Source organism: Saxophila tyrrhenica (genome assembly GCF_035928015.1).
Source record: "Saxophila tyrrhenica strain CCFEE 5935 chromosome Unknown scaffold_12, whole genome shotgun sequence".
Classification (NCBI taxonomy): domain Eukaryota; kingdom Fungi; phylum Ascomycota; class Dothideomycetes; order Mycosphaerellales; family Extremaceae; genus Saxophila; species Saxophila tyrrhenica.
In genome coordinates, this window is record NW_027041744.1 from 318,646 (window position 1) to 330,156 (window position 11,511).

Below are 11,511 nucleotides of genomic sequence, written 5' to 3' on the forward strand. Positions count from 1 at the left end.
AGTAAGATTTCGAGTGCGATGTCGGTATCGCCCGGCAGCTGCGGGAGCTCTTGCTGTTGAGCCATTGGGCGGATGACGTTGGTTCTGGACTTCAAACTTTGAAACTTCGGGACTACGATGTTTGAAGGCGACTTACTAATGCGTAGTGGTTTGAGGAGACCATCGTAAGGAAGATTGGTGAGTACAAATACTGCGTCTGACCCGCCACCTTCCTGGAATCCATTGACTTGACTTCCCGACTACCTATCAACCAGAACTCCACTTCACGATAACCCAGAACTACAACATGCCTCCTTTAACAACCACCACATCTTCTTCCCACCACAACATCCACCACGATACCAAGGACAAAACCGAGCCACAGTAAGCTCGCCTATCATTTCGTGGTGCTCATCAACGGCTGCATACTGACCTGAACCAGATTCGCGAACAAACCCGCCCCCGGCATCTCCTACTTCACTCCAGCCCAGAACCCACCAGCAGGCACAGCACAGGTCATCGAAGGCCAGAATGTCCCCAAGCTCTTCCGCCCCCTTAAGATCCGGGGCCTTACCATGCCTAACCGGATCATGCTTAGTCCTCTGTGTCAGTATTCCGCTGAGGATGGCCACTACACCATGTGGCACCTGACGCATATGGGTGGCATCATCCAGCGAGGTCCTGGCATATCGTGCGTAGAAGCGACAGCAGTGACGGCGAATGGACGGATCACGCCCGAAGACAATGGTCTTTGGAAGGACAGTCAGATTGAGAACCTGAAGAAACTCTGCGAATTTGCGCATTCCCAGAGTCAGAAGGTTATGATCCAGCTGGGACATGCTGGCAGGAAAGCTTCGACTGTGAGTATTTCCCAAATTGCGAAATCGAGAAAGAAACCATCACTGACGCTTCTCTTTCCAGGTCGCCCCCTGGCTATCCAGCGGCGCAGTAGCAGGCAAAGACCTCAACGGCTGGCCAGACGACGTCGTCGGTCCCTCCGCCATCGCCTGGAACGAACACCACGCCAACCCACGCGCCATGTCCCTCCAAGAAATCGACGACTTCAAAGCCGCTTTCGGCGCCTCTGTCAAACGAGCCCTCACAGCCGGCTTCAACGCCATCGAAATCCACGCCGCTCACGGCTACTTGCTCCATGAGTTCATCTCCCCGGTCTCAAACCAGCGCACAGACAAGTACGGCGGTAGCTTCGACAACCGCATCCGTCTGGTGATGGAAACCGTTGAGATGTGCCGCGGAATCATGCCCAAGGACATGCCACTCTGGCTCCGCATCTCTGTCACCGACTGGCTTGAAGAAGCGCCCAAAGACCAGATTCCCGAATCCTGGACCCAAGCCGACACACTGAAACTCGCGCCTCTGCTTGCCAAAGCCGGCGTGGACGTCTTAGATGTCAGCACAGGTGGCAATCACCCCCTGCAGCATCCGCACACTAAGCCGGCGTACCAAGCCGACTTTGCTATTGAGATCAAGAAAGCTGTCGGTGATAGTATGAAGGTCGGCAGTGTAGGAATGATCGACAACGCGAAGCTGGCGCAGAAGTTGGTGGAGGAGGATGGGCTGGATATGGTGACCGTCGGCAGGGGGTTCCAGAAGAATCCCGGGTTAGTGTTTGCGTGGGCGGACGAGCTGGGGCATAAGGTGAGGATGCCGAATCAGATTGCCTGGGGTATGGCGGGGAGGGGGTCAAAGGAGAAGCCAGTTTTCTTGGATTTGGAGAAGGATGCGGAGTAACGTGACGAGGTAATGAAGTACGATGATTCAGATGAATGGTCGATTGCTTGAGCTTCTACATTAATAGAGTAGATATGCACGAAATGCAACGTTACTAAGACAGCTCCACGGCGATTCTGTTCGTTTGGAAGCGTGCGGTGTTGCCGATGAGGATCGAGAAGATCATGGCGCAAGTGCCGAAGGCAATGCTCGTGTACCTACAGCCTCACTGTCAGCTTCTTGTCATGTGTCAGGTAGGAGAGCGATGCGGCTTACCAGACATAATGCAACGACTCAGCATAAGCCCACTGCGATCCAGTCAGCGCACCCTCCAGCACCCGTGCTGTGACACCAGGAATCTCCGCCGCCGCTTCAGCGCCCAGCGTGGCGTACACCGTGACAAAGTCGACAGCTGACTCTGGGTTCAGACCGGCCGCTACAGCATAAGTGCCCACCAGCGCAGGGAGTTTGGCGGTGAGCTTCTTCTTGAAGACGTTGTAGTAGATCGAGTATCCGATGGAGCCACCCACCGCGCGAACCGACAGCGAGAGCGCAGCAGCCGTCGTGATGAGGGCATCAGGAGCAGCGATCATAGCTACCGTAGCCGCCGGAACGATGACACCACCTAGACCGAAAGACGCGGCGGTGCCGATAGCCACAGTGGAAACGACGTTGTTAGGAGTCATCGACGCCAGTGCTCCGCCAAAGGCAGTGAGGATGCCTGCTGAAATGAAGAGGATCCATTTGCAGTGGGCCGGGAAAGTCGAGAGGAGAGCGTTCCAGAAGATCGCACCGACAGCCGTACCGAAGCCGACGGAGATGCCTCGAAGACCGATCTGAACGGGGACGGGGTCGTAGACGTGACTGATCGTAAGAGGCCAGAAGTTGAGGAGGGAGAAGAAGTTCATGCCGGCAACAAAGGCGACGCCGTAGGCTAGCCCAACGACCTTTTGGCCTTTGAATAGCTGTCTGGGTATCATGGGGTGTTTGGCAAACTTGGCCTCCCAAAGGACCCAGAACGCAATCAGCGCGAGGCCGATGAGGAAGGTAGCGAGGACATATGCTGAACTCCATGGGTGCGTGTTGCCGCCTGCTTGGAGGGCGATGAGGAAGAGCACCAAACCGGCGATGGAAGCAAGGCCGCCGACGAAGTCGATACGCTTGATGGTGGCCGAGGTGCTCATGCCCTCGGATCGAGTATGGGCGTGCGGGAAGTAAGTGAGCAGGAGGCCGAGACCGGTGAGACCGTTGTAGGCGAGGGAGATCCAGGCCCCAACGCGCCAGGTGTAGCGCGTGGAGAAGAGTTCGGAGTAGAGGACGTAAGGGCAGAAGGGGAGGACGAAGGCGGTGAGCACAGCTAGGGAGTAGCCTCTATGCTTGACTGGCACCGTCTCCGCGAGGCCGGCGAGACCGGTGAGTTCACCGATGCCAGCTCCTGCACCAGCGAATGCCTGTCCAACTAGAGCTGCTCCGAGGCTGTTGGCCGTGCCCATGACTGCACAGCCGATGCAGAGACAGAGAGCGCCGAAGAGGGCGATGTAGCGCTTTCCGAAGAGATCCTGGAGGTATCCGACGAAAGGACACACGGCAGCGATTGAGAGAGTGTTGGCGACTGGGATCCATCCGACTGCTGCGCCGCCGCCGACATCTACGGCGATGTAGGACAAGGAGCCTCCAGTGAAGTAGAGGAGGATCTGGGAGCCTGTGGTAATGGCAAGTCAGCCATCTGTCTTGATCCATTAACCTTAATCGAAATGCATACCTGTGTACAGCATGGCTAGGAAGGCAGCAGCGAACCAATTTCGGACAGTCCATCCGAGCCGTCCATCAGAGTCATCACCCTTAAACGCCTGCTTGTTGTGCACATCAACGGCGGCCAAGGTCTCGTGCGTCTGGATCTTGTCCAGCGAGCCATTGCGGGAGTCTTCTTGCTTGGTGGACACTCGCTCTAGCTCCTCGAGGTGTTGTGCTTGATGCTTCTCAACGTCCCCCATGACTGCGGTGAAGGGGGATGAATCCTGCTGTATAGATTAAAAGAGCAGCAGGCTGGAGAAGGGAGAGGACTTGCTATTGAGGGAAACAGAAGCTGGGATGAGAGCAATTGTGGCAGAGGAGACACCCAGTACTTATCTTCATCTCCCCTCGGCTGCTAAGAGAGGGGATCAGCACCTTTGGACAGCAAGACAGCCTTCGTTAGCCGCGACAGTCCAACTTCAAAGGCTGCGTTTGGCAATCCAGAAGCCTACTGCTGCAGACAAACTCGCGTACGAGAGGGTGGCGGAAGCTTGTCGCCAAGTCACAAAGTAGATCCGGCGTGTTTGGCATACGGCAGCGAGCGGTTCCAGGACTGCACGCCGAGTGACCTGATACCTGAGGAGTTGAACAGCCAATGATAGCTGCGATAGTTGGAGAAGTTAGAGGAGGACATCTCCGCAATGGCAAGAAGGTTTGCGGGGTAGAATCTGGGGAGGCGTGGCGTTGGGAGCGACGGTCCAGGCTCTGGTGCTCAACATTGGATAGCAGTGGTCAACACGAGGGAGGTATCTCGTGCTCAGGACGAGATGCGTCTCGGTTGCGGGAATAGCAGGCCCTCCCAAAGCTTGAGCCGATAGACTCCTGGATCCATGGAGATCGGTACGGTACCATCGTCTGCTGTGATCCATCTCGACGATAACGCCGCGAATGTCCAAGGCTTCCAACGCACATATGATGGGCGCAAGTCCGTTGAGTATGAGAGCTAGGCCGCCATGGAACTATTGATGCAAACGGTCAGCGAATCCAGAACATCCACATGAACGATCCAGAAGGTACGTACCTGGAACTCTCCCTTGAATAGGTACATGGACCTCGCCGCGGCAGGCTACCTCGGTGTGCTCGTCGGGAACTCCAGGAAACCAGGTCAACAACACCTCCCATCCTGCGTAGAAATGAGCGGTCCATCGTATTTTCCAGTTCTTTTTTCATGATAAAGAGTTGTGATAACCACCAGTATCGACAGATGTCTTGTCACTAGGGCCTATGCCATCGCCTTGGACCAAGAAGAACGCTGCAATGACCCAAAGAAAGCATATCTTTCGTCGATCGAGACGCCCCAATACCTTGGAGGCTTCCCATTACGCCAACGGCAGCGATAGGAGACCAGTGGTGGACAACGGCAGGCTGATGTCAGGATATATGCACCGCAGACGCTCAACCAAATCTACCGACCGCTCACATAAGCCAGCAGGCACGGCCGTCCACCCAAGCTCCGCTCCCGACCACAGTATTGTCAACAGTAAATTCAATCTAGGCAGAAGATTAGGAGACCACTGCAGCTCTGCGAGCAGCGTAGCAGCAGCATGCGGCGATCAGTCCTGTGTTAGTTGGTACTGACTGCTTAGCGAGAAACATTCCGAGACAGACGCCTCTCCAACACTGAGCCGTCGTCTCTTCCTCCACCCGTCAGCATCCCGTCCACTGCATGTCCATGGCCGCATCGCACGTATTGTTCGAGGAGATAATAAGAGACGATTGAATGTTCCCGGTTCGGCCACCGACGTCGCGGACCTGTATGCCCATGTCGGAGGCCAATGCAACGCAACCAGTATCGCTCAGTAGAGATGCGAGTACTTATTGCGCAGGGTGTGTGTCCAGCCCGTTAGCCTGGCAGAATTCACAGGGCGCACATTGAGCAGCACCTCAGGGGCCGCGACACTGGGGTATTGGATGTCAGTTATGAAAAGAGCACAAGAGAGAGGAAAGAAGGCAATACTCACGCATCCTACCCTTGGCCGGGAGGTGAGAAGGTGTCAGCAATGTTCATACGTCGCTTCCGTTGTAGTAAGACACATTTGAATACCAGCCATCATGACGATCGCTCTCTTGGACTCCCCGACGCCTTCCCAGCTACACAAAAGGCGGAGGCAGTCACCTCGAGCGCGCTCAGAGCAAAATACCTCACCAATGCCCGCTCAAGCGATGACAAGTTTCACAGATCCTCCCCCTTCACAACAGCAGCATCAGCATCCTCATCATCCGTTGCTGTCGTCGGTCGAAAGACACTATCAACGTGCATTAGTGCGGGGTCCTTCGCCTTCAGTCTTCTCAGAAGGTCCTAGAGCGAGAATGAGATCTGCACAAACCACAAACGTAGGCTGTCGAAGCAGGGAGGGAGACAGGTGAAGACTTACAGATGCTGCTCGTAATAGTCCAGCATCTTCTGCGGACACTTCCTACGTAGGACCGCGAGAGGATGCTGGGTCTTGGTGCCGTCGTTCCATTCGATCAGGCCGAGGAGCGTGCGGATGTCTTTGGTGCCCTTGGCGGGCTTTGTCGAAGGCTTCGATTCCTCCAGGACGGTGTGGACGCGGAGGACATGGCTTTCCCACGAGCCTTCGGGCAGCTTCGCGGTTGTGACGCCGTTGGTCTCTGACTGTCGACCCTTCTTCTTGGCTGAGGGCTTGACGGCGGGGGAGTCGAGATTAGCGGCAGAGGCTGACCTCTTGCCGCCTTTCTTTTGCGAGCTTGAGGCGGGCGGACCGCCGATCGTGTCGTGGTACTCCGCAACAATGCCCATAGCATTGTCGCTATGAGGCGTCAGCAACTCGACTCTCTACAGGATGAAGTAATCGATCGCGTGAACTCACAGGTGCTCGATCGGCTCCCATGTCTGATCTGCTTCATCGTCGTACCCAAGCCACTTGATCCGATAATGCAACACGCCTTTCATGTGCTTGTGCCCGAGGATCCTCTCCACCTTGTACTCCTCGCCGTCTGCGTCTTCCTCATCGTCATCTTCCTCTTCCTCTTCGGCAGCTGCTACATCGGCCTTGGTAGGAATCTTGCCCTTGGCTGGGATCGCGTCGGGACCGTCGCTTTCGTCGTCAGAGATCGGGGCTGTCGTGGATGTTAGCTTGCGCCTTGCGACTCACCATTTCATGGTGCGCTTCTGTGACAGTGGAGGTACTTAAGAGGCATCTCCTCGGCCGACGGACTCGGTGACTGACTTGTAGAGGTCGCACGCGGTGCGCCACTGCAGCAATGGGGTCAGCGGTGTGTCGTAAAAGGTGAGAGGCTGGTCAATGGAATGGTTGGTCGAGGTCGACGTCGGCGTTTGAGGTGTGAGCTCGAAAGCGCGTCGGAGCTGGTGGTCCGTGCGCTCAAACGCGATTTGATACCTCGAATTTTTGAAGAGAGGAAGAGACAGGTCGCAAACGAAGAAAACATACCTCGATCTTCCCACACCGCCGCTTGCTTGGACTCCGCCGGCACCGGTCACGAGACGACGAAGCATCTTGTGAAGCCCGCCGAACTTGGAAGGTGCGAGGGAAGAAAGAAGAACAGTGAGCTGCCTGGTGAGGGAGCAGTGAGGTTGGAGGAAGAAGACGAAGAAGCAGAAACAAAGCAAAGATGGCCGGACAGATGAGTAAGTGAAGGTGCATGTGAACACGTCACTGCAAACGGAGTGAAGGCTGATGTGATTTGAATGAAACAGATCTCGACCTCAGCAACGGTATGTATCACAAGTCACCACACCTTCCCAGGATCCTAGCTAATGTGATGTATAACAGCCCAGATAGCCAAGGACGAACAAGGCCGCCCCTTCATCATCGTCCGCGATCAGGGCAAGAAGAAGCGCACTCATGGCATCGAAGCCATCAAGAACCACATCCTCGCTGCCCGGACCGTCTCGTCCATCGTCAAGACCTCACTCGGACCCAGAGGTCTGGACAAGATTTTGATATCACCTGATGGCGACATCACCGTCACCAACGATGGCGCGACCATCATGAGCCAGATGGAGATCACCAACCACATTGCGAAGTTGTTGGTGAGCTTAAGCCAGAGTCAAGATGCAGAGATTGGAGATGGCACGACGGGTGTGGTGGTGCTGGCGGGCGCGTTGCTGGAAAGGGCGAGCGAGCTCATTGACAAGGGCATCCATCCGATCAGGATAGCGGACGGCTATGATGCGGCCTGTGAGGTGGCAGTCAACGAGCTGGATCGCATCTCAGATGTCATGCCCTTCTCGCGAGACAACACGGATAACCTCGTCAAGGTCGCCAAGACCGCGCTGGGCTCGAAAATTGTCTCGAAAGCACATGATCAATTCGCGAACATTGCTGTGGACGCTGTGCTATCCGTCGCCGACTTGGAGAGGAAAGACGTCGACTTCGAGCTCATCAAGGTGGACGGCAAGGTCGGCGGCTCGTTACAAGACACAGTCCTGGTTAAGGGTGTGATCGTGGACAAGGACTTCTCACATCCACAAATGCCGTCCGAAGTCAAGGACGCCAAACTCGCCATCCTCACCTGCGCTTTCGAACCACCAAAACCCAAGACCAAGCACAAGCTTGACATCACCACCGTCGCGGAGTTCAAGGAGTTGCAGAAGTACGAGCAGGCCAAGTTCACCGAGATGATCCAGCAAATCAAAGACACCGGCGCCAACGTGGTCATCTGCCAATGGGGTTTCGACGACGAAGCGAACCACCTTCTCCTCACAAACGAACTTCCGGCCGTGCGATGGGTTGGTGGCCCGGAAATCGAGCTCATCGCCATCGCAACCAACGGCCGCATCGTCCCTCGCTTCGAAGACCTCAAGGCGGAGAAGCTAGGCAAGGCGGGTGTGGTGCGTGAGATGTCTTTCGGTACGACGCGCGAGAAGATGCTCGTCATTGAAGACATCCCCAACTCCCGTGCCGTGACGGCATTCATCCGCGGCGGCAACAAGATGCTCATCGACGAGGCGAAGCGGTCGCTCCACGATGCTCTTTGCGTCGTCCGCAATCTGGTCAAGGACAACCGCATTGTGTATGGTGGAGGAGCGGCGGAGATTGCGTGTTCGATGGCAGTCGAGCAGGCGTCGTTCGAGGAGCCAGGGCTGGAGCAGTACTCGATGCGCGCGTTCTCGGAGGCCTTGGACGCCGTACCGATGGCGCTGGCGGAGAACAGTGGGTTGAGTCCCATCGAGAGTCTGGCGGAGTTGAAGATGAGGCAGAGTAAGGGCGAGAAGAGGGGGAGGTTGGGGATCGATTGCATGCAGACGGGTTCGAATGGTGAGCTAATCTCCTTACTTGGCTTGATATGTGATGGTGATGGCTGCTAACGATTTCACAGACATGAAAGAGCACTTCGTCATCGACCCGCTCATCTCAAAGCGACAGCAACTACTCCTCGCTACACAGCTATGTCGCATGGTGCTGAAGGTCAACAATGTCATCGTCGCGGGAAGTGATGAGAACGAGTATTAGATGGATGCATGACTTGATGCTGGCTTGTTGCTGCATAGCGGCGGTGCAGGGTGACGTACTGTATGGTATGTAGAGCTCTTGTATGATCCACGATACTGAACAGCACCTGCACAACGCCATGTATTGCTGTCAAGCATCTCAGTCTGTTTCTCGCATAAGGTAGTTGGCGTTCTTAGACGACATCGGCTATGTCGGCCTCCGCACGCCGTTGAGGTTGCATGCAGATGTGGGCCTGCAGCATCTGCTGCGGTTAACGCAGATACTTTCTACGAAGTCAGAATCTCTCCCAGCCCGTCAACTGAACATTCACTTCTCTTCCTTCCGCATTAACATTACTAGCTTCATTCCTTCAATCCACGTTTTCCAACCACACGAGCTGTGCATGTGGGAAAAGCTCGACTTGCACCAACAATCTCGTTGCTGGAACGCTCGCCGACATCGCTACCAAAAATCCAACGGCTTACGCCCGAGCAGTCGGTAAGGGGACTGGATGAACACCGACGAGCAAAGTACTCACAGACACACGTTCTCGCAGAGTACGGCGTTTTCGGAAGATGTAGATAGTACAGCGACTACCCTCTTCGGAGGCTCGGGTGGCGGGAGTTTTGACGAAGGACGGAAGTATGCTGATGTTGAGCTTGAACGGTGGGAACGGCGCAAGCATGGCGTCAGCAAGTATTCCAAGGAAGACTACGAATATCACGAGGACCACGAAGACGCAGGCTACGACACCGACTCCACCCTCTCTAACCTCCCGTCTCATCGTGAAGAACACCACACCCTCCTCACCCTTCCCCCCTTAACCCGCCCCACAAGCCACACCAGCTTCGGCGACGACAGCGAACCTCCACCGCCGCCCCGCTCCCCAACAGCAAAACAAGTCTCCTGGTCCGACCTCCCCCGCAAAAGCCAACTCACCATCCTCACCCTTGCCCGCCTCTCGGAACCCCTAACCCAAACGTCCTTACAAAGCTACATGTTCTACCAGCTCAAATCCTTCCCCCTCGCCGACGGCTCTACCCCCTCTGACGGCACAGTAGCGAAGCAAGCCGGGATTCTCGCTGCCGCGTTCACAGGTGCGCAGTTCTTGACGGCCATGCTGTGGGGACGGGCGGCGGATTCGGAGTGGTTTGGACGGAAACGTGTTATCCTTATCGGGCTCCTGGGGACTGCTATAGGGAGCTTGGGGTTCGGTTTTAGCGGCAGTTTCGCGCAAGCGGTGGTCTGGCGCGCGGTGGGCGGGGCATTGAATGGGAACATTGGGGTGATGAGGACGATGATTAGTGAGATTATTCGGGAGAAGAGGTTTCAAAGCCGGGCGTTTTTGTTGATGCCAATGACGTTTAATGTTGGGGTGATTATTGGGCCGTTGCTGGGGGGGCTGTTGGCGGATCCGGTGGGGAGCTGGCCCGGGGTTTTTGAGGGGGTGGGGTGGTTGCGGAGGTGGCCTTATGCGCTGCCGAATGTGGTTAATGCGCTTTTTCTGGGGTTGAGTGCGTTGGCGTTGGTTTTTGGGTTGGAGGAGACGCTCGAGGGGAGGAGGGGGAGAGTGGATTGGGGGTTGACGTATAGTCGGTGGGTTGGGAGGGTGGTTTTTAGGAGGAAGGCGAGGCAGGAGTATCGTCCGGTGGTTGATCGAGAGGATGGCGGAGAGGAGGATCTCGAGATGAGCGCGGCTACGCCAACAGCGAAGGAGCCTGCAGTCCGACGGAAGCTGCCTTTCCGAAGGATCTGGACGTCGAATGTGCTGTTCACCCTCGTCTCTCATGGTCTCATGGCATGCCACGTTGGCACCTTCAACAACCTCTGGTTCGTCTTCCTCTCCACACCGCGGTACGACCCAGCCAGCAGCCAGCATCGACCACGATCCGCCCATCCCGCTACAGGACCGAGCGAGGCCCTCAAAACTGTCCCCAAGAACTACCACCCCCACCTCCCCTTCGTCTTCACCGGCGGCCTCGCCCTCCCGCCACCTTCAATCGGAACCGCTCTTGCCATCCTGGGCGTGATTGGCATCAGCCTCCAACTCCTGCTCTACCCTCGCCTCTCCTTCCGCCTCGGCACAACTCGCTCCTTCCGCCTTTCCATCCTGCTATTCCCAATCTCCTACTTCCTAGCGCCCTACCTCTCCGCCCTGCCCTCCTCGACACCACCGCCAGGCCAGGCGACTGGATTCCTAGTCTGGCTCGGCATCACCCTCGTGCTCTGCGTGCAAGTCATGGCGCGCACGTTCGCACTCCCTGCTGCTGCTATTCTGGTGAATAACAGCTGTCCCCACCCCTCGGTGCTGGGGACGTTGCACGGGATTGCGCAGTCCGTGAGCTCGGCGACGAGGACGGTGGGGCCGGTGTTGTTTGGTTGGTTGTACGGTGTTGGATTGGAGAAGGGGGTGGTGGGGACGGCTTGGTGGGGTATGGCTGGTGTGGCGGTGTTGGGCGCGGTTGCGGGGAGGTTTGTGAGGGAGGGTGATGGGCATGAGATTTGGTTGGAGGGGGAGAGGGAGGAGGAGGCGGAGGGGAAGGGGTAGGTAGAGGGATAGATGCTAACTATCTTGTGCTTCTTACCTGCT

General features: G+C 56.3%; 5 protein-coding genes across 5 annotated transcripts; 3 read left to right on the top strand and 2 right to left on the bottom strand.

The window, feature by feature from the left end:
- Positions 1 to 286: 286 nt before the first annotated feature.
- On the top strand, positions 287 to 1,731 carry OYE32_2 (NADH-dependent flavin oxidoreductase; the record flags this gene model as incomplete). Its single annotated transcript, XM_064804929.1, has 3 exons — positions 287 to 363; positions 422 to 839; positions 901 to 1,731. 3 exons carry the CDS (start codon positions 287 to 289, stop codon positions 1,729 to 1,731), a joined length of 1,326 nt encoding a protein of 441 aa, XP_064656771.1.
- Positions 1,732 to 1,825: 94 nt separating this feature from the next.
- Positions 1,826 to 3,704, bottom strand: LTR77_007693 (uncharacterized protein; the record flags this gene model as incomplete). The annotated part of the gene is made up of 3 exons (XM_064804930.1): positions 1,826 to 1,928; positions 1,987 to 3,412; positions 3,473 to 3,704. 3 exons carry the CDS (start codon positions 3,702 to 3,704, stop codon positions 1,826 to 1,828), a joined length of 1,761 nt encoding a protein of 586 aa, XP_064656772.1.
- Positions 3,705 to 5,677: 1,973 nt separating this feature from the next.
- LTR77_007694 (uncharacterized protein) lies at positions 5,678 to 6,982 on the bottom strand (the record flags this gene model as incomplete). The annotated part of the gene is made up of 4 exons (XM_064804931.1): positions 5,678 to 5,750; positions 5,880 to 6,275; positions 6,336 to 6,608; positions 6,696 to 6,982. 4 exons carry the CDS (start codon positions 6,980 to 6,982, stop codon positions 5,678 to 5,680), a joined length of 1,029 nt encoding a protein of 342 aa, XP_064656773.1.
- A 116-nt stretch (positions 6,983 to 7,098) lies between these two features.
- CCT5 (T-complex protein 1 subunit epsilon) lies at positions 7,099 to 8,942 on the top strand (the record flags this gene model as incomplete). The annotated part of the gene is made up of 4 exons (XM_064804932.1): positions 7,099 to 7,114; positions 7,184 to 7,201; positions 7,260 to 8,747; positions 8,809 to 8,942. The coding sequence occupies 4 exons, from the start codon at positions 7,099 to 7,101 to the stop codon at positions 8,940 to 8,942; spliced, it is 1,656 nt and encodes a 551-aa protein (XP_064656774.1).
- A 490-nt stretch (positions 8,943 to 9,432) lies between these two features.
- Positions 9,433 to 11,469, top strand: LTR77_007696 (uncharacterized protein; the record flags this gene model as incomplete). The annotated part of the gene is made up of 1 exon (XM_064804933.1): positions 9,433 to 11,469. One exon carries the CDS (start codon positions 9,433 to 9,435, stop codon positions 11,467 to 11,469), a length of 2,037 nt encoding a protein of 678 aa, XP_064656775.1.
- Between the last annotated feature and the right edge of the window lie 42 nt (positions 11,470 to 11,511).